This window comes from Seriola aureovittata, chromosome 6, assembly GCF_021018895.1.
Source record: "Seriola aureovittata isolate HTS-2021-v1 ecotype China chromosome 6, ASM2101889v1, whole genome shotgun sequence".
Classification (NCBI taxonomy): domain Eukaryota; kingdom Metazoa; phylum Chordata; class Actinopteri; order Carangiformes; family Carangidae; genus Seriola; species Seriola aureovittata.
In genome coordinates this window covers 11,908,717-11,930,423 of record NC_079369.1, presented here as the reverse complement: position 1 = coordinate 11,930,423, position 21,707 = coordinate 11,908,717, and the positions used below count along the sequence as shown (strand labels likewise).

Genomic DNA, 21,707 nt, shown 5'->3' with positions numbered 1-21,707 from the left:
AGACATCTTTCTGCATTTGATTTGCAGCCACTAAGTTATTATTGATCTAAATCATTTTGTTTTTATTTTCTTATCTGATTTTATTGTTTTTTCTTTCTTTTTTTTTTCCTTTTTTTGATATTGTTGTTGCTTACTTCAGCTGTAAACAAATTCCCTGGCCCTCTTATAAAATGGGTTATACTAGTAAAGCTTATGGTTATTGTCTTATTTGTAAAACTGCATATACATGCATTATTATTATTATTATTATTATTATTATTATTATTATTATAGATTCTTCAACCCACAACATGATGTTAAAAAAATCTCATCCAGATGAATGCACAGTTTCCATGTCTGCTTCACCAGTGCTCATGTCATTTCACATTTGTGTTGTGGAGTAATTAGAGGAGTAATGTGGAGTAATGTGTAACATGAATGTAATGGCTACTGAAGGTGTCTGGATGGAAACTGTGGTTCACTGGGTGTGTCTGTGTGCTTCTGCCCTCAGCCCGAGATGCCGACGAACGTGAGAAGTGGATCCACGCCTTAGAGGGTACTATCCTCCGCCACACCCTCCAACTCCGGGTATGTAACTTTATTTGCATATGTGTGTATATGTGTATGTATTTAGGCACAAGTATCTGTGTCCAATCTATCCATTGTATTTACAAGAAAAAGTTGTTTTGCTGTAGGGCTCAATTGTCAGCATCTGTCTTTGTAGTTTCACTATTTACTGTCTATTTTCCTAAGCAAACATGCTATTCTTTGCAATACCTGAAGATTATACTAATATAGATTAAGTGTAGCCAAAAAGAGGATTGCTGAAATCCTGAAGTAAAGATAAATATGTTACCTAAATATCAAAGCTTTCATTGTGGGATTTTTATTGAACCTCAGATTACATGCATTTGCATATCCTGTGAATCATGTACTGTGCCACACCACAACACCCATAAACACCCATATGATGATATTGAAGGGACTTTGCATCTCAGGTGTTATCAGCACTTTTAAACTTTATGCCTCTTGCTTGTACCTGATTTTTTTTGCTGAACAGAGCAGTTGAGCCAGTGACTAGCCTTGTCTGTGTAAATAGAAATAATAGTGACATTCATGTTATCATAAATGAAAGCTGATATGGAAATATGTGGCTTGTTGAGACTAGTATGGGGACCAGGATCCTTTGTTTTACGGAAAGACTGTTTAACTGCTGGCTAGCTCGCAGTGTTTGTTGTCCCACTGATGTTTGTGACTCTGTTTTTTCAAATGTTGAGACTGAGTGTCTCAGTCAGTTCTTTTTCCTGCTTCTCCTGTCCCCCAGTTGTTTCCCTGCCCAACCATCTTCCCTACTCCCCTTCTCTAAAGCATACCTTTCTCCTTCTTCACTATAATCATCATCTGTGTGCAGTTCTTCCCACCCATTTCCTCCTCCTTTTCCCCCTCATGACCAGCCGTTTCATTTGCTCTCCCTCCCTCCTTCCTTTTTCTGCCTTCCCTTCCTATGTGGCAAATCCTTCTGATGTGCTACGTGTGCCTGCTCGCACGGTGCGCACACACACACACACACACACACACACGCACACACACACTCACACTTACTCAGTGTTAGCAAGCGGCTGTCATAGCGTCATGTGACCCAGCAGTAGCCAATCAGAGAGCTGCTTGTTTGATCAACCAAACATCTGCCTCGGTTGCCTCAGCCAATCGTTGTAGCTGTTAGTGCTTGTCCCTGTTAGCACTTGCGGCTGCTTTGTGTGTTTTCTGCCTGCATGAGAGGAAGTGTGCCGTTCCTGCCAGGGGAGGGTCCTGGATTAACTCAGCTCTGTCTGCCTCATACCAAAAGCTCAGCTGATAACTGCTGCCGAAGGATATATTGTAGCCAGACTAGCTTCCCAGCTAACACATAGTCTGGAAGCTACTTTGGTTTATATTGACAGACTGCAGTAGAGAGCAAGAGGAGGAGATTGTTTTCTATTTCTGTGTGGAGGAGGAGGAAGGGGAGGAGAGAGAAAGAACGCTAACTTCACCAGAGCTGGTGGTTTGTTGCTGTAAGGGGAAAAAAACAGAGTAACGAAGGCCGAGAAAGAGAAAACGATCTTGTGTCAGGCTAAATGGCCTGATGGGAGAGATATACAAGGTTTAACGCAGCATGTCCATTGGAGCGAAGCACCCAGTAAGTAAAATACACAATACACACACACACACAAACACCACTGCACCATAGCAAGGAGAATTTAAACGGCTGCAGTGCGCTGCTGGGGCATCAGCATTTTAAAGTGGGTCACACTGCATGGAAAGACAAATAGAAACAGGAGGGAGGGGGAGGGTGCAAGAGCATTGTTGTTTCTAGAGTCTGGGGTAGTTTGGTGGGTTTGTGAGTTTTTATGTGTGACAGTTTACAGACTGCTCAAAATTGAGCGAAATTGGAATGAGTGGACGGGGAGGTGTAGACGTCTGGGTATATTTCAAGACCAGTGAAGAAGTGAGCACTATGACGTGGTGGTGTGGTGGCCGTTTATAAACCAGCCACCTGCCTCTGACTTTCTGCTTCCGTCTATTTTGTGTGTTGACAAAACATGAGATACTGTTTGATATGTAATAATGGAGATTTTTCTGTTCTGTTTCTTTTTTTTTTTTCACACCATGTCAACTTAATTTCCTGCTTTAATTTTGTTTCTTCAGTTTCTTTTAGCATGTGTTCAGGCCTATAATGCAAACATGGCCAGTATAGTGTAGCACCTGTCTAACACTTATAAGTGCAGTCTAATACACAAGCCCTGTGGTAAATACTGGCTTTTAGATGCATGGATGCATATACATGCATAATGTTTTGATTCAGCTCTTCTACTGTTTTACGCTGAATTTTTTGATGTTGTACCAATTGGTTTATGTCAAAAGTTGTTTGTGTGTTATTTTGTAAATACTGTAATGTTAGGATGGGTGTGTACATGGGATGAACATGGGAATTAATCCCCACTGTATCATGATGGAATTTGAAGAAGATTGACGTTATTATCTATAGATATGTTTTTAAGTCTACTTCCCATGCGTACAAAGGTGCCTGTAGATGTGTTTGCCTTAATTTCTTCAGCTTCAAGTAAACATGGTCATGATGTAGTGCCTTTCTAGAAGAATAACAGCTCTTTTCCTGATAAAGTGAAGTGTATATCCAGTGTAATATGAGTAAGTAACCAGACTGGACAAGTCAATCGCACTGGAGTGACTGTGCCAATCCAACAAGGCCCATATGGACAAATTGAAACAGCATATAAACATTTACATCTTAATTAACATTATTTTCTATTTAGATTTTTGCTCAGGCCCCCATGTGGCCAGCTATATTTTCAGTCATGCTAACAATGAAAGCACCTTTGATCCTTAGAGGAAGTTTGTCCAGTTGACTGCCAGTCTTATGGCTGCTGTTAACTCAGACTTTGTTCTCTATAAAGCTAGCATGTTTTTAGAGTTTAAACTTAAGCAGGTCTCAGGCTGGGGCAGCTGCTAACAGTGTTTGGCTGTTAATGGCTTTTCTTCACATTCCTATGAGATCGTCTTTAGCAGGAAGGAAAGCCCCCTCAAACTCAGGACACAACGGGACTGTGGAGCGCAGCAAGTCCGAAACAGCGGTAGTTCACAACATGGTTTAACGAGAGCATGGTTTACTAACAAGACTTCTGTTTCATTCCAAACACTATTGCTTTAACTTTACTATTTAACTTTTTCTGCTTTTTCATGTAAGAGGTGATCTGTGTTTTTCCATGTCAGAGTAACTGCTGTGTAGCGCTGAATTGCACTGACACACTCTGTGTTAGTCATCTGACTGATTCGTCTGGTTTGACATGGAGAGGTTATTATGTTGGTGCTGGTGATAAGTATCCTCAATATTGACAGGCTCGAGCATTAAATATGAGCTGATTTTTAGAGGAAGTCTTCTTTTGTGCGTGTGTTTATCTGTCCATTTTCTTGCTTTTGGTTTTGTTACAGCCACAGCCACAGCCATTGTTCTGGGTGCTTGGGTGAGCTCAGACAGATAGAGACAGATGCCCGCTCACATCTGCTCTGCCAAAAGTTTAATAATTACCTTTTAATGGATTTTATATAATGAAATTGTCTGTCCCTGAGTTTCTATGTGTGTATAGTCTGTGTTTCTGATGGGGCTAGTAAGCGGAGCTAATTAACAAACAATGAATTTTGAGCGCACCTCAGCTCCTTTACACACACGCTTCTCTGTCAGTAGCTAAATTCTCTCCATCCTTGAGTTTCCTGATTTTAGTTTTTGTTGAAGCCTGAAATTCTCTGGCCTCCAGTCAGGCAGGCAGGCAGGCAGGCAGGCAGGCAGGCAGGCAGGCAGGCAGGCAGGCAGGCAGGCAGGCAGGCAGACAGACAGACAGACAGACAGACCTGCTGCCCTTTCATGTAGGCTAGCCTTTAAACAATAGTATTCATATCTCCCCGTACAGTACGTTGCTGGAAGATTCTCCTGAACTGTTGATGTTTCTGTCCACCATTTTGTGTAACACTTTACAAAGCCTACCTGGCCAGGAGGTGACATACTCGAGCCTTTTTTTGAAATGAATGGATAATATGTGAATACATGGCTTGGAATGTTAGTAGTGTCTGTGTATTTTACTTTCAATATGCAAATACCAGCATGGTGTTAGACATTGATTTGGTAAGGGCTGCACTGATGCTCAGCTGTGTTTGTTTCTTCATCCTCAGGAGGCCGAGACAGGATTTGTTCCGAGTGTTCAAGACTTTGATAAGAAGCTAGCTGAAGCTGATGCCTACCTACAGATTCTGATTGACCAGTTAAAGGTAGGTCTCAATATAGAGACACCTAACCATCCTTATCATTTCATCTGTAGAAATTCCCTACTTCATGAAGATGTCGTGAATATAGGATGTCTGCCACTTACTTTGAAGTGTTGAAATGAACCAGAGGTAATGTAGTCCATCTGAAGAAATGTCCACACAGTTTTCAAATTGCAACCTAAAATGTACCCTCATAATATATATGGCACATGGCATCATATACTATACATGACATGGCATTAAAGTCTGTGCCGTGACCTTCCTCTTATTTCGTCTCTTCTCGTAAGTATATCTTTGCTGGTCTCACAACAACAAAGCAGAAGGTAATAAAAAATAAGATTGGTGGTTATATGGTGATAAAGCAGAAAACCACATATTAAACGAAGAAGCAGCATGTTTTCTCAGGCAGAAAATCTTAATGACAACACTGCAAGCGCTCCTCCTTAGAGCGAAGAGCTTGCTGCTTGCCTTCACATTATCTCAAGCCACATCATCTCTACAGATTCACCTTCTGATCATTTCAGTACTCATTTCATTGTGGACCCGTCTTAGCTCATATTCCATCTCTGTTTTTTCCCTTTTCATCTCTTGTTCTCTGTCACTCTCACGCAGTTGTTTGATGAGAAGATCAAGGATTGCAAAGAAGATGAATCACGCAGAGTGAGTACCAGCAGAGCTGCTCTGTCCTTGTGTCTCGGGTCTCTGGTCCATGTTCTCGCTGTCATTAGAGCTGTGGCTAACAGCAGGCAAAAGAGGCTGACACACTGAAGTGTTGTTTGTCAGTTTTAAATTGTCATAATATTTCAGTACAGACAGAGCTTCAACTAATAATTATTTTTATTATAGGTGAATATTCAGATTATTTTCCTGATCAATCATTCTGTCTATACAGTGTCGCAAAGTAGTGCCCATTATAATCTTCCACTGGTCCGCTGTGGAAAACCCAAAGATGTTCAGTTTACAACTATAGAAAACTGACAAAAGCAGAAAGTCCTCACATGCGAGAATATAGGACCAGAAAAGATTTGGCATTTTTGCTTGAAAAATTATTAATCAAATATCAAAATAGTTGATATTATTAATTTTCTCTTAATCAACCAATAGCTGCAGCTCTAACAGACCAACTCCGCTATCCCATCAGCGATGTATAGGAACACAGTGTGCTTGTGTATTAAAAAGTTAAAGATGTGTAATTTAGGAACCCTTGTTAGAATCACTATACTCTAATTATAGTTCATAACTGATCATGGATTAACATTACAGTTGTATGTCTTGATCTTCTATATTTTCTCAGAACACAAAACATATTTTCTTCTAACCTAAAATGAGTAAGACAATAAGAGAGTAGGGGTATTCGGCTTTGTTGGAGGAAGCACTTGAGTTTCAGGGCGTATTAGTGTAGCCTCTTGTTTTTTTCCCAGAAGCTATGTGGTTCACTTCCTCTCTGAGATTAACACTGTTTTTCTTTTTCTTTTTTCACTTTGACCTTTCATGATCTCCAGTCTCTTCACTACGGAAAATTGTCTAAAGAACAATAAATGCTGCCTCCATCCAGTTGGAGATTATTACCTTGATGTTTTCTACTAGTTGTTTGTATTTGTGTTTGAAATTGCTGTTGGATCTTACAGCCTTCTTTTCCTTTTTACAGAAAATTGAAAATTTGAAAGAGACTACTTGTGTAAGTCAGAACTTAACACATTCTCCTTCCTGTATTTCATTTTGGTTGTGAATCCTTAGTTAATGAATTCATTTTTGTTTTCTCTTTCAGAGTATGGTAGAGTCCATCAAGCACTGTATCGTACTGCTGCAAATTGCCAAGGTAAACACAGTATGAGCACATGCTTGAGTCACCTCTCTGTAGTTTGGTTTGCCATTTCACCAAAATTATTTTTCTTGTGAGACCACATCAACGTGCACTGTGTGTTAGCATGAGCGTGTCTCTGGGATAGTTCCCTGCTTACAGTTGCTATCTGGGCCGGTGGTTTATGAGGGTGTAGCCCAGTATTCGTTTCATCACATGTTCCATTCAGCCCTTTGAAAGGAAGTGGAGCAAACATTTCTGCTTCATGTGGGTTTTAGGTGAGGTAGTGTTGTTGTTTTTTTTTTTAACTCACACTTTTACTCATGAATAAGATTCAAAGAAATGTAGGTTTACAAATTGCCATAATGAAGCAATGCTGTCCTTATTGATACTGAACGAAATGACATGGGGATTTTACCATGTGATGAAAGGATTACTGCATGTTGCAAGTGGGTGATTATGAAGCTCCATGTGATGAGAGGGATGGGTCTCATTGCTCTCTACACCAAAGATGCTCAGGATGCTTTATGAATTATGACTCTTGAACCTTACTACACAAGTAGTCTAACATTGTCTTCTCAAAATTTTAAGGACCAAAGTAACGAACAGCAACACGCAAACGGACTTATAGTAAGTTTGACATTCTCTGTCCATGACAAAAATTAAAATCAAACAAACTGCTAACTTTCTTTTCTTGCTTAATTTCCTCTCCACTGTAGAAAAGCAGATGAATCAGATCTCTTTAGTGCATGCCGTCTAATTTGGAGATAAGCTCTATCTCAAGCTTTTCCCCTCATGTCTGCCACCTCTATCCTCTTAATTAAGTTAATAATCTACTGATTTCATCTGGGATTTAAATACTTTTTGCGATTGTTGGGAACTGTTCTTTTCTTCATCAAGATACAACGTGTATGTGTGTCTGCAAACAGAAAATGTATGTGTGCATAGTCTATACATGTGTGTTTGCATGCCTGTATATTAGAGAATGTTGCACTTCACTTCACCCACTAATTAGAGTCAACTAATCTGCCATTGATTTATTGTGTCCACACTGCCTGCTAATTGAACTACTGAGTACTAATAGCTGGAAAGCCATCTAGAGAGCGCCGTACCGGCTCTGCAGGTGTCCTGTCTTCATGTCAAAGGCCAAACCAGGAGTTTTGCAAGTTTCATCTACAACGCATACAATTTATGTTACAGTTATCCATTTTCCAAAGCATTTACTATAGGTTTTTTGTTTAATGTCTTCTCTTCCATGCAGCCATTGCTTTTTGTTTCCTTTCAGTAAGTTGTGAATATCAGTTTGAAGCACTGAAGCATGCATTAGATGGATGTTCTATCATTCACCTTCATATCAGTTTAAGGAAACTCCAACCTCTGTGATTTGAGAGTGGACTGCCAGACAGTAAACTTTTAAATGGAATAAACAACCAAAGTCAAACAAGCCTTTCACGCATGTCCATGTTTGCGTGTTGCTCATCTTTCAGCTTTATTTCAGACAGTTTAGTCTGTAAGCAGTACTTTCAGCTGCCAGTTCTCAGAGGGATTTTTTTCCTAAACAGATCTGGCTCACAACTGTATTTCCTTGCAATTGGTTGCCACTTTTATAAAAACAAAAAAAAAGAGCAGAGCGGTTTATATATTTATGAACTGTGATGCATTACATATCTCTGTAAAGCCGTGTAAGTGTTGGGCTAGAAAAGGAAAGCTGAGGGGATGTGGACTGGGAAACAGAAGAGACAGAAAAGTGAGGACTGAAGGGCAAATGAAACATACATTTTGATCATCCTGCAATATACACAACCTTATACCTTTCAGCCTCTTTCTGGAAGGTATAAAATCGATCTAAAACTTTTCTTTATGCTTTGAAAAGTGGTTGGTAATGTAATGTGATTAGTAGATTGTAGGTAATGGACTAAGACACGGACAACCTCTTGTGTCGTCCTTGAAGCAAGAATCCCACAGGGGCCGCACAGCTCAATAGACCTGCACTGCTCTTATAGCTGACTTAATCTCACAGTCATTAAGTACAGTATTACGTAGTATAAATAGGACAGCATAAGCTCTGTCTACACATCTAACTGCACATGTTTTTATATGGCATAAGCTTTGCTCTAAAGATATCGTTGCAGCTTTAGAACGTCTAAATGTCTGTCACGTTGCACAAATAATGTGGAGCAAAAGATAAATGCACTCTACACCTCACTTGAAACACTAGCAGTATGTTTGATTGACCTTGTCAAGCGATGCATTGCCAGGGGAATTGCCGTAAAGTGCGGGAATCATTTAACCAAGCACACTAGAAGCCCATTCGGTATTTATCTGTCAGAATAATTTATGTGCTGTGATTGGTTTAGGTTTGCTCTGCTGCTGGAGCTACCTGCTACATTAATATTACATTCACTAAAAAAAATATATTGATCACAGTGCTTAAAGCTGGTTTTGCTTCATCTCCGCCTTGCAAGGCCACAGGCTGGTCCCACCATGACGGACCAATATTTCTGTAATCAGCTATAATTAGTAGCCCTCGCCTTACTTTTATAGAGGCACGTGGACAAGGCATGCATCGGGCAGTGAAGGGAAGGTAGAAAGGAAGGGATAGAGACAGGAAGCTCAAAGATATGAGAGAACAGAAGGGCAAATGGACCTGAGATGTCAGACCAAGCATCTCTGCAGGACATTTTCTACCACTGGTCACAGCTGTCTTTCTGGTGACCATTGACACATTTTCAAAATCTCGACATAAAAAAGATTTAAAAAACAAATAAAAATAGCTTCAAGTAGTATTTAGAGGAAAAGTGTTGTCCACTTCCTGGTACTGCAGTCCAACTTTGGTGTTAACCCTCACTGTATCCTCACCCTCACAGCCTAATTTCAGGGCACAGACTTTGTAGTGATTCACTGTTCCTGTTCATTTCAAATGACTTAATCAAAACTTGCATAGAAAATATAACAGAAATAAAAAAATTAAAAAGAATCACAAGCTACAGGTCAAGTTTGAATAATAGGATAACACATTGCAATGACTAGATCTAGTTTCAGTGCAACCAAAAACCCTGAGGGTAAATTGTTGGGGAATAAGGGTCGATAAGGTTTCACTTTGTTTGCTCATGATGTTGTTGGTGTTCCTGTCAGTTGGGTCATTGGTGCCAGTGACCCCATTAAACCAAGCCAACAGGCTGCTTTGTGCTATGTGTTGCCTGAATTCAAATACATTCGATATATGATGTTAAGGTGGCACTGATGAGGGCAGGCCACTACAGATAAGAGTGTCCCCACTGATTTCTACCACAGGGAAATCAAAGCCAGAAAGTTTAAACATGTTACACAGTTAGTCTGCAGCCCAGTGGAGTTAATTAACTCCTTTTTAGCTTGGAAGGTTGCTCAGAGCTCAAGAGGCGCTGTTAGTTATTGTGTAAAGGTACTGCTGGCATTCGGATTTCAGGCATTGTTGTTGGTTTCATATTGATTAGATTAATGAAACCTGGTAACGCCACTCTTTCCAGGAAATGGAATGAAAGGAAATTGATCTTCCTGTGGTGGATGGTGCATATATTATTTCACTGTTCATGTTGTCGCATAGGTACAGCATTAAGCTGATCTATAACCAATACACAAGCTGTGAAGCTGGTACCCAATCGAGGGTGAGCGCTTACATTGACATCTGGCTTGGATGTGAAAGGAAATGGTGTTGCATTGTGGTGAGCATGTCGGCACATTTGGTTTCAGATGTTGTTGAAATAGACCAGTCATATTGTGCCTGGATACACAGACATACATTGATGTTTTCCGATATGACTATAGATGGTTAATAGGCCAATAGTCCGTTAGATAGCATTTTAGACTTGTAAGCAGGGAGTCGTATGAGTGTGCTATTGTTGCAGCAATGATGATGTCACTTTTAAGGCAAGTTGTTTTTGTTGTTGATAGCAATGTTGTCTTTGTTTGTTTCTTTCAGAGCACCATCAACCCAGTGGATGGGATCTACCAGCCCCCTCTGGATACTCCTGTAGTCAACACCACGATGCCAACACAGACCACACTACCAGCAGGTACAAGACATCTGCCTTCTCACCATCCCTTATACACATTTAGACTTGTGGGTTCATGTGCTTGATGCGTTAACGTGCCTCACAGTCTCATAGACTTCACAGATGCATCACCCTGCAGGCCCCAGAAAGGTTGTTCATGTTTTGAAATGTACTCAAAGGTGACAACAGCTCCCCCTGTTGTTGCATCTTAATCTCATCCAGCTGATGTTTCCACTCTGCAACAGTTGATGTTGTCACAGAAATGTCTAAATAGATTCTTTTTTTTCTTTGTTTGCTGTTTTTTATCAGCAGGGACCTTAATGAGACAATATTCTGTCGCTCAGCAACATTTGAAATTTTAATATTTCGCTGTTTCATCCCACTTTTGAAGCCAGTGGGATGAAACCTGAAGCAAGTTCTAGTATGGCAATGTCATTCAGGCTTCTGATATCGGTACTTCATGTTCTTTCAGTGTTTGAGGGTGAATTGATACAAGATAAGTTCCTGATTGTTGAAGATATGCAGCAGGATCCAGCTGCATGATTTCCAAAAATGAATGGATTAATGTTTTTCTGCACTGAAGCAGATTCCTGTCCTTCAGTGTAGTTATGCTTTAGTCAGTAAATAAATTACTAAATTTAGTACGAATAAGAATGACTAAAACTTTTTTGCTATTTTGGTCAGATGAATATAACTAGACTGTTTACAAATGCAGTGAAAATGAACACTGCAAAGTAGGCCATTCTAATTTCAGTCTGTCTGACCGTGTATTCCCCCTCTGAGCAGAAGCCTCTGTCTGCAGTGTCTCAGATCCTTTTCTCCGCCTCCTGACACGTGGGACGGGTTTGCTGGTTTTAATGTGATATAGCTTAATTTTAAGACTTTTAGACTTTTAAGACTACTAACTCATTTGCTCTCTCTTTTTGCTAAAGACGTTTCTCAGGTGTGTAAATCAGACCAACGACCCTCCACATTACCTGTTGGTCCTGTTGTCACGGTGATGGGCAGTCTGCAGACCCCAACTCCCAACAGCACAGGTGAAAGTTCACTTCGCTCCAGCAGCCAGTTATACTACTAGCACTAATAGGAAAGATTATCAGTTGTTATACTGATAATTCATAGAGAAATTATAACTTCCTCTGATGTTTACAAGAAATGAAATATAATATGAACTACAGTTGTTTTCCTGGTTTTTGGCAAGCTATTTCTTCTTATTGGATCCTTTTTACAAGCTACATGAAACTAATGAAATGGAAACTCAACCACAACAACAGAAGTAGAAATACTTTATTAATTGTTACTGTACTTCTTCCAGGAGTTCTGTGTCCATGAACATAAAGTAAATTAAAAAGGCAAGAGACAGCAGAGGTTCCTGCCTGTTTGTCTTCTGTGCTGAGGCAGCATTAATAAAACGCTGTGCTATGCACTAAAGAGGCAAGCTGCATGCTTGATAGCACTGTCAATATGCTCTGCAGAGGAAGCTATCAATATGTTAAAGACAGGTTAGTGGACATGGACTGCTGGACTGGGCTCAGAAATGAGTTTGTGCTTTATGAATAAAAAAGCCTTATTTATTGGATCTACCACATTAAAGGGAAAACACTGCAAGAGAACACTGACATCACACACACAATGCTTTATTTATTTTTATTTTTATTTTTTTTCTGTCAGGGAGTGGCCCATCAGGCTCCAGTAGCGGCATTGCTTCCCCAGCTCACATCCCCCTCCCCTCGCACTCGGTGCCAGACTTCTCCTACTCCTCCAGCGAGGATGAGTTCTACGATGCTGATGAATTTTACCAGAGCAGCACTTCCCCTAAACACTGCATAGAGTGAGTATTGTATCACCCAACGTCCAGGCAACAAACATTGCACATAGTGAATCTATTGCTTCAGAGTTTAAAAACATTGCTGTAATTATAGTGTTTAGCAGCTTAGGTGGGAAAATGCTGTTTAGAATAAAAGTCAAGCTGCGTTGGCAGCCTTAGTCAGAGAAGTTTGCAACAATATTGCCTGTGAAATCCTACTCATTATTTATCTCCTTATCTCTCCTGCCTCCTGCCTCCTTTCCGCTCCTGTCTCCTCTTCTTGACTTCAGTCCCTCAGGGCCTGCAGCTGCCCCGCCCCTCACTAATGAAGAAACAGCATTGAAACGACCAGACACCACTGAGTCCCTCAACTCGTCCATGTCCAATGGCACCACAGATGCAGGTACAAAGGGAAAGCTCACAAGACACACAAATATATTACGGCTAGTTTTTTTTGCTTCTTTCTGCATTAAAAACTAAGCTTTAGTTTTTCTCACTAATACTGTATCATTGCAACAATGTTTTTACAGTATATATGACTTGTCCTCTGCTGTTGTCTTCAGATCCGTTTGATAGCCATGACGACCGTGATGATGATGGTGAGGGCGAGTCTGTAGAGGAGCACAAGAGTGTCATCATGCATCTGCTCTCTCAAGTTCGTTTGGGCATGGACCTCACAAAGGTGAAGAGCTCAAAGCAGCGCACTGATGTCTGCATGACTCCAGTCCAGTGTCTTTCTTTGTTTTTTCTGCCTTTCTCCCACTGCAGGCCATCCTCTTTTTATTCACTAATATGATCGGTGCAAGCTGTTTCGTTTGAACAACCCACGCAGCTACATTTTTTTCCTTCATTATATTTCACAGGTGGTCCTGCCTACCTTCATCCTAGAGAGGAGGTCTTTGTTAGAAATGTACGCAGACTTCTTTGCACACCCTGACTTATTTGTAAGGTATGTACCACTTCAACAACTCCTCAATTCTGTGCAAACAGTTGTTTCAACAAGATATTCCAATATGTTAAATATATTAAAATATCAAGAACTGTGCCCTTCATCTGACTTCCACTAGTATTGCTGAGCAGCCGGAGCCCCGGGAGCGCATGGTTCAGGTGGTAAAATGGTACCTGTCAGCCTTCCATGCAGGGAGGAAAGGCTCAGTGGCCAAGAAACCTTATAATCCAATCCTGGGTGAAGTTTTCTATTGCCACTGGGATTTGCCCAGTGAAGCAGAGGAGCCCTCCCCACACACGGTGAGACCACATGCCTCTGCAGTCAAAGTCGTCAGCCTCATTTGCAAAAATTTGTCACGGTTGAAGCTAAGTGTGACTTTGGTTGAAAATATGTTGTCAGCCTGTAAGGACCATGGAGACACTGGATGTGATATTTGGTTATGCAAATAAACTTAACTTGAATTGCAAGAATAGTCCCTTTTGCAAACAGTAAACTTCTTGCCTTACAACTGGCTGCTTTTTAGGTTTACATACCACACCTTTCACTTTAATATTGTTTACATAGTTACAAAAAAAAATTGAATTTAATATTTTGTAGAACTGTAACATAGAGTAAGCATGGGTTTGATCTGTTCTCAATCCTTTACCTTCTACCACCCTTCAGGAGACGGTGTCAGAGGGCCCAGTTCCCTGGTCTTCATCCAATAGTGTGTGTTTTGTGGCAGAGCAGGTCTCTCACCACCCACCCAGTGAGTGTCGAACCTCCTCCTTCTGAATAATTACACAGCACTGCCCAAACCTTTTGACATTTAGGGTCAAGAAAAGCCCACTGAACATTGACCTTTTTTTTTTTTGAAAAGCGGCCCTTGCTGGTCCGTCGTTGAAATGTGTCCATTTTTTAAACAAACTCTTCAATACATCTTGTCTACCTTCTGTAGTTTCTGCATTCTACGCAGAGTGTTTAAATAAGAAGATCCAGTTCAACGCTCACATCTGGACTAAGTCTAAGTTCTTAGGCATGTCCATAGGTGTCCACAACATTGGCCAAGGTACACAAGAGGACTGCCTCATACACTCCAAAGTATACATTTTTACACATTTTTGTTTAGTTAATAATAAGTGAAGTAATAACTTGCTGGGTTTGTTTTAGGTTGTGTGTCGTGTTTGGAGCATGATGAACATTACATCCTCACCTTCCCTAACGGATACGGCAGGTGTGTCTTATTGCTTCCCTGTGTTTGTCTGTGTCATCACTCTACTTTTACTGTCTGGTCATTAATGTTTGCTTCACTGACCTGAGCCTGTCTGTCCAGGTCGATTCTGACTGTGCCATGGGTGGAGCTGGGTGGGGAGTGCAACATCTCCTGCTCCAAGTCGGGCTACAGTGCTAACATCGTGTTCCACACCAAACCCTTCTACGGAGGAAAGAAGCACAGGATCACTGCTGAGATTTTGTAAGAAGAAACTGGTTGCACAATTCAATTTTAGATCACAGATCAAAGACTGATAAAGGATAAAAGATCCTGACCTTTTTAATGAAGTGTATTATTATTCTTTTCTGTTTCTCTTGCAGTGCACCTAATGATAAGAAGTCTTTCTGCTCCATTGAAGGGGAATGGAACGGAGTGATGTATGCTAAGTGGGCAACTGGAGTGAGTCCTATATTTATTTCTTTTTCTTATTTCTTTTTTAAAATTTTTTCTTTGGTGGGTGGAGGGTATTCATCAGATTAGACAATAATCACTAAGGGGAAACTCGTAAAATTGTACTGCACTGAGGAATAACTACTAAAGAAGCAGTTTTGCAGTAAATAACATAAAAAAATGAATGAATGTGCATTTTGTGTGTTTCTAGGAGAACACAGTGTTCATAGATACTAAAAGGATGGGTATCATCAAGAAGAAAGTGAGAAAGCTGGAAGACCAACTCGAGTATGAGTCCCGAAGGTGAGAAATGAAATTGTTTCGTAACCTTTAACCAGTTTAGGAAAGGATGCCGAAACAAAATGCTTCACTTGGAGAAATACCAGCCTGTTTGTGTATTTGACTTTTAACTCTTTAATTCATCAGATTGTGGAGAGATGTGACGCTGAACCTGAAACTGAAAGACATTGATGCAGCAACAGAAGCCAAACACCGGTTGGAGGAGAAACAGAGAGCCGAAGCAAGAGATAGGAAGGAGAACGAGCAGCAGTGGGAGACTAGGGTGAGTCTGCCTGCCTTTTGTTTTTTAGCTGCCTCAAAGAACATGAACACTGTGTGAGAAGAGACCTTGACATGCATCTTTTTCCCTATCAATCACTATATATTCTTGTTTTTTGGACATCAAATGACTGAATCTGAATACAACATAATGAGATAACATTAGCAAAAATTAAAGTTAAAATTTGAGTTATTTTTAAGTTCACAGTTTGTATTCAGTCCCCATTGGCAATAACATTCAAAATAAAAGGAAAATGATGGCAGAAAGCTTACAATGTACTTGAAATATACACGGATCCAAGACCTCTGTTTCACAGGTAGACAGAGATCTGTGTTAGAAATATCAGATGATATTGTAGTTTTATTTTAAAATAGATGTTTCAGATGAACTGAGTGTAATAATTGTTATTGTTTGTGCGTTTCTACAGCTATTCCATGAGGATGGGGAGTGCTGGGTCTACGATGATCCTCTATTAAAGAGATTAGCCTCTCAGAGGCACTGAGAAGACTACGCACACTCTGATACACACACATACATATGCATAAAGAAATGCACACACAGCAGAGTCTTCATAAGAACTCTTTTGCAAAACCACTTCTTATCCAAGCCTTGGAATGACTGATGATTGAATATGTACACAGCTTTGCATTTGACTGTAAAACAACCATATGGAAATGAATGAAATCAAATGGAAAAGCATCAAAGATGTAACATGAAAATTAGTAAACCTCCTCTCCTTATTTGGGCAATCTCACTTCCACCGCCACCGATACCCGCCAACATGAGACTCGGCAGCGCAGAGTGGAGACGGGAGCGCCGATGCATCTCGTCTCTCGACTCTGTCCGTCAGCTTCACGACCACACCCATCATCAGCTCCACACGACAGAGCAGCACTCATTTCCCAACACACTGGTTTTTTTTGGGGGGGTTGTAAAGGGGTGTGTGGTTGATGGTGTTCAAATCAAATAAACCTTGACAAACAAAACAGCGCTCTACATCTCAGGGAATCTGGTGACTGAGGAAAAAAAGCTGCTGCCCCCTCTGAGAGTCTGACAGCCTTATAACGGTGGAACGGATGAATCTTAAAGGGGCGGGGGAGAAATTCTCTGCTTGCCTGCAACTAATTATAACTGTTGTTTATATATAGATATGATATACATATGATGGATATATGAATATATATTCTTTTTTTATTTTCAACGTTCTTTTTTTTTTTCTTTTTTTTCTGGCAATAGTGTAAAATATTTGAGGATATGAACTTGATGGCTTTACATCTTTAGCAATCATTCCATTTACCCATTTGATTAAGTTAACATCTATTTGGTCCTTCACACTGTTCTGTGTCCCAAGTGTTATCCAGAAGCAAAGCCCTGCATAACCCATAGTATAGGTTTATGGAATATATGCAATGTAGATAGAAATAATTTACGTTGCCAGTCAAAAGGACAAATTTGGTTGTCCATTATGCCAAAAAGGTTTAAAGAAAAGGCAAAAGGGACTTTGATCTGGACAGAGAACAAACAATCCTCTAAAAATGTTTCCATGTTACCTGAAGGCATTTATGAACAAATGATTGTTTACATATTTTTGTCTTTTCTGGATCACTGGTCCACAATGAGGACGTAAAGCTAGGACTGAGTCTGTGAAGTCTCCCTTTTGTTCTGCACATCACCTATCTTGGTATCCTCTCCAAAATCCCTGATGTCTGAGTGGACCACTTTGACGTCCATTCTTCGTGTTGTCAGAGGGTGAGGAGAGTGAAAATGAGGAGCCAGACTGTTCTACCGGTTCAGTTGTCTTGTAATATTAATTTTTTGTCCAATGTTTTTCAAGATAAGAACCACATAGAGGGCAATATTTATCCTACTGTACACCTATGCTTTTTCGAACCATCATTCATTCTCTTATTTACAGCTACATGGGTTGGATCTAAATGAGGCATATTTGGATGAGATACAAAAATAAACAATTTTCACCTGAAAATGCCTGGGAATATCTCTCAATGCTGTAGCAAGCTCGTAACAGCCCTCCCGTGTTATTTTTGTGTGCAATTTCATTATTTTGTCTCATAGATATTTGGCCATTACATTAAGTAAGCTGATTGATTCAGATGAATCGTAAAGGACCTTTAGAATTCAATTAATTGGTGAAGGGATCTATAAAGCCACATTCCTGGTGTTGTAAGCGCATCCAGTCACACACTAGGTGAAAATAAATGCCTGTGTATGTGGTGTGTTTGCTGCTTTGGACTTTAATCCTCCTCTAAAGCAGACAAAAATGCCTTTAGAAACAAGCCAAATTAAATTGAGTCCAAGCTAAATTTAAAGTTATTATTTTGTTTTTTCCTCCATGTTTTGTCTTTGTAAATTATATTGAATCGAGGCCTTGCCATACATTTCAGTATCACTCAGTATCGCCTGATAGAGAGCAATCAAAACAAATGTATTTTTTATTTCCTTCTGATCATAACCATTGATTGTATCAGATCCTCCTGTTTATTGATGCATAATATTAAATCTCCATGAGTTTATTCCTGTGAGATTTTGTCATGGTTCTTTCAAAGAGCATCTTCTTAAAACAGAGAGGAAGCTAAGATTTAGTTTTTTCTTTAGGAAGAATATGTCTGCATGTCACTTGAATTCACGTCGTTGGCCACACATGACACGTCATGACATGGCATGACATTGATTGACATGTCCGCCATCACCCCTCTGTTAGTTTTTTTGATGCAGTTGTTACAGTGGGAATACTAATCTCGACTATCTTCGTTATTAGTACACAGAGCTGATTTGCATCATTATATTCCCAGCGTAACTCCACCCCACTATCACTTGACTACAGGTTTAAAACCAAACAGCATTTCAAAACAACTGTGTGGGTGTCCAGGGGATTTGACCTCTGTGCATGACTCTGAAGATTAGATTATAATGCAGCACTGATCTTACTTGAAATTGTGCTTTAGTGGTACAAATCCCTTGTTAATTTTCAGTTAATTACCAATTAAACGAGTGACAAAGTGAACCTGCATCTTTTTGGACCCCTTGGGGTTTGCCATCAAAATAATATCCTCAGCATTCGTCTTGGTATATGTTGAATAAATATATTTGGATTACATTTCACTGTAAAACATTTACTTATTGATTATACTTTTCTTTAAGTGGTAGTAGTGGATAGATATCATGAGATGATATACCATATCACTTATACAAGCACAACTCCTTGTGGATCAAGAATTTATATATGATTTCTGCATTAAAGTGACCAACTAGTTTTATACGTTAGATATTTAAAGAACTCCTCCACTCAAAGATGTGTTTCAGTCAGTGTTACTTCTTTTGATTGTTTGATCTCCAACATGCAGAATGATGTTTGTGCCCTGTGGATTTGACACTGGAAAAGGGATCTTATACAAGTGTGATGTGGAAAGTTGAAGCCTGCATAGCACATACACTAACAAAGTTTTGAATGACTTTTCTTGGTGTGTGTGTAAACAGTTTCTCAATTGATTTTCTAGAGAAACTCAGTTGGCAGTTTATTAGGTACTCCTGGCTAAAACAACAGTGATGCAATAAATCCTCATTCATGAAGGTTAGAATGTACAATTTGTGTTGAAACTGTTGCAGAGAGCTATTGATTCAACTGTATGATTATTTTGGACACTACAGTGTGTGGCACTGTTGAATTGTAGTGCATTATATAGAGAGGTATTTCTAACTGACATAAATGGGGTGGATAAAATAATAGAAACAGCTATCAGTGTGACGCAGTACAGTTCAATACCAACATGAACTACATCCTCCAAAATGAAATGTAAGTAGCATAACAACAACAAAAAAATCATTCCCCCGAAATGACCATAAAGTTGAAAAAAAAACACAGTTTCGACACGAACTGAACATTATAAACTTCATGAAGGTTGGATTTATGGCAGGGCTGTTGTATTAGACTTAATTACTTTTAGTCACTACTTTTAGTTATAAACTTATAAACTGAAAAATAATATATCCATATCGTCCACCTCCGTTATTTACCTACCTTTTATTTTGTTCTGTTTCACAAAATATAATTGTAGTTTGGTTTAATTCTGGTCATTGGTCGAGCAGGGGCGCTAGTCATCGGACAATTTTTTCCCATCATGCTTCGCGACATCTCGTATAAAAGCGCCTTGCACCCTCTGCCCTCTCTCATTCTCCTGCTGTCTGACAGGTAAGTGTGTCCTTCTCCTTTTCACTGCGGATGTGGCCTTTTACCCGGGGTTAATTGTTTATTTAAGCCGTTTTTTATGTCTGTAGATTTGTAATGTGTATGTTTATCCCGCTGGATATGTGCTGTTGTTTCAGATAAATATTTTATTTCGTGTGAAGTAGTGAACTGATGCTAGCAGCAGGAACAGGCCTCAGCCACGTGTTGTATCACGCATGTTGCTAATGATGCTAATCAGCCCTTCTATCTGAGTGCAGCTTTGCCCCATGGCTATATGATGAAATAAATGTTGGTAGGGACATCTGAGTAAATGTGAAGAAACGCCAACATTTCTGACTGCATGGGACAATCGTATGCTGTATGCTGCCATTTTAAGTTAGATGCGAAGCTCCTATGCTGCTAGCCGCAGGGCGAACAGTATTTGAGATTTAATGTTTAATATTCAAGACGACAGAACTGCATATTTTAAACAATCTATGTGCTTAAGTTTATAATGTTTCTGGTCTGTGCTTGCAGGCCCGTCGACAGGATTTCTGAACCATGAAGGTGGACATACGGTAAGGAACCAGAAATGCTCGTTTATGGTCGTATGTTAAAGATTACTGGTTGGAAGTGATTTATGAAAATACTTCACTGAGGTTCATTAATACACTGGTAATGAGTTTAGTTGGTACCACTCAGTTGGTGTGTCAGAGATTTGTTACTAAAATGCATTTCTTTTCCTCAGGTTTAAAAGGATGTGTCCAAGTTCTAGACGTCATCAAATGCTGCACTGGTAATTGGAAATTTTTTATATATTTTTTTTTTTTTTTTTTTTTTTTTTTAAACTATTTATCCTAACTGGAAGTCACTGATGATTTTTGTTATAAGAGTAGTGGACAGAAGTGATTTCTGAGTCGTTTTACACTGAGACTTCTCTATTTGAGCTGTACTTGCTGCTCTCTGATCTTGGCAGTATAGTACTAATTGTGTGTGTCCTCAGGTTTCAGGAAAATCGGAAGACATGATGTAACTGGAGGAGGTAAGGCACGGTGTTGCTCAGTGTGGCTGTCTAGATGGATTCATGCTTCTCTGAGGTGTTCCTGTATCTGTACTTGGGCGTTTTGTTTTTTTTGGGCAATTCTTTGAGGATAGTTTAACATTTCAGCAACTGTAACAAAATAGCCCTATTATTGAGATCAGCAGTCTGCAACAGATGAACAGTGACTTAAAACCCTTATCTTTAACCGGTATGCATTCCATTAGAATTTCCAATTACCATTTCTTTTTTGGATGCTTTAAATTTAGTCTTTTAAAATGTGGCTTTATGAGAGCTCAAGGTTGCATCTCTTAAATTGTTAGCTTATTGTCCTCTTGGAAACTACTTGCACCAGAACTGCTAAAATGTAAAGTTTAACCTTGAGCCAGTTGAAGGCACATTACACATGCACATGATCAGGATGGTACCATCTCTGCCTCATTGAGCCAGGAGACCAGGCAACTGTCATTAGACAGCTAGGTGAGGGGGGGAACCCCACAAAGGATTTGAGTGTTGGGTTTTGGATCCATGTTTGCTTAACTGCCATTGATGGGTGTCAAAACTCAACTGCATCATTTGATTACTGCAGTCTTGGTGTGCTACAGATTTAAACATTTGAGGTGCAGCTATGGCTGGACTAGCTACACAACCCAGAGAAGCATCAGTCTCTTATTCTATATGTGACCACTGTGCTGCTGTGATGACATTTATTTGCTACTCTTGACAAGATGGATGACGATACTCGTACCCACCATGTTACATTATCTGAGGCACTGTTAAGTTTATACCTCCAACCTTGACATTATTGTTTTGATTGCTCATTTATGTTGTGTTCCTGCAGGTGTGGTCATGGTCACTGAATTGACTCTTGGACAACATCAAACAGGTAATGGAACTAAAAT

General features: G+C 39.8%; 1 protein-coding gene and 3 non-coding genes across 6 annotated transcripts in view; all 4 read left to right on the top strand.

Moving 5' to 3' along the window:
• The window catches only part of osbpl9 (oxysterol binding protein-like 9), a 31,003-nt gene extending 12,880 nt beyond the window's left edge, over positions 1-18,123 (top strand). Inside the window, exons 4-24 of one of the 3 annotated variants that reach the window (XM_056378660.1) lie at positions 491-567; positions 4,702-4,797; positions 5,407-5,454; positions 6,443-6,472; positions 6,563-6,613; positions 7,187-7,225; positions 10,554-10,647; positions 11,559-11,663; positions 12,298-12,457; positions 12,724-12,836; positions 12,997-13,115; positions 13,297-13,382; positions 13,501-13,681; positions 14,046-14,130; positions 14,320-14,430; positions 14,532-14,595; positions 14,695-14,835; positions 14,955-15,033; positions 15,236-15,327; positions 15,451-15,586; positions 16,011-18,123. In XM_056378660.1, coding sequence (XP_056234635.1) covers positions 491-567; positions 4,702-4,797; positions 5,407-5,454; positions 6,443-6,472; positions 6,563-6,613; positions 7,187-7,225; positions 10,554-10,647; positions 11,559-11,663; positions 12,298-12,457; positions 12,724-12,836; positions 12,997-13,115; positions 13,297-13,382; positions 13,501-13,681; positions 14,046-14,130; positions 14,320-14,430; positions 14,532-14,595; positions 14,695-14,835; positions 14,955-15,033; positions 15,236-15,327; positions 15,451-15,586; positions 16,011-16,085 — 1,982 coding nt within the window. In that variant the 3' untranslated portion in view covers positions 16,086-18,123. Of the gene's footprint in view, positions 1-490; positions 568-1,739; positions 2,156-4,701; positions 4,798-5,406; positions 5,455-6,442; positions 6,473-6,562; positions 6,614-7,186; positions 7,226-10,553; positions 10,648-11,558; positions 11,664-12,297; positions 12,458-12,723; positions 12,837-12,996; positions 13,116-13,296; positions 13,383-13,500; positions 13,682-14,045; positions 14,131-14,319; positions 14,431-14,531; positions 14,596-14,694; positions 14,836-14,954; positions 15,034-15,235; positions 15,328-15,450; positions 15,587-16,010 lie in introns of those variants that run through there. The other 2 variants (XM_056378662.1, XM_056378661.1) reach the window with 2 other exon arrangements.
• A 1,927-nt stretch (positions 18,124-20,050) lies between these two features.
• On the top strand, positions 20,051-20,132 carry LOC130171562 (small nucleolar RNA SNORD74). The gene has a single exon (XR_008828153.1). It is a non-coding gene; the product is annotated as a small nucleolar RNA SNORD74 (small nucleolar RNA).
• A 500-nt stretch (positions 20,133-20,632) lies between these two features.
• LOC130171567 (small nucleolar RNA SNORD75) lies at positions 20,633-20,701 on the top strand. Its single transcript, XR_008828158.1, has one exon. It is a non-coding gene; the product is annotated as a small nucleolar RNA SNORD75 (small nucleolar RNA).
• A 794-nt stretch (positions 20,702-21,495) lies between these two features.
• On the top strand, positions 21,496-21,578 carry LOC130171561 (small nucleolar RNA SNORD24). The gene has a single exon (XR_008828152.1). It is a non-coding gene; the product is annotated as a small nucleolar RNA SNORD24 (small nucleolar RNA).
• The last annotated feature ends 129 nt before the right edge of the window (positions 21,579-21,707 follow it).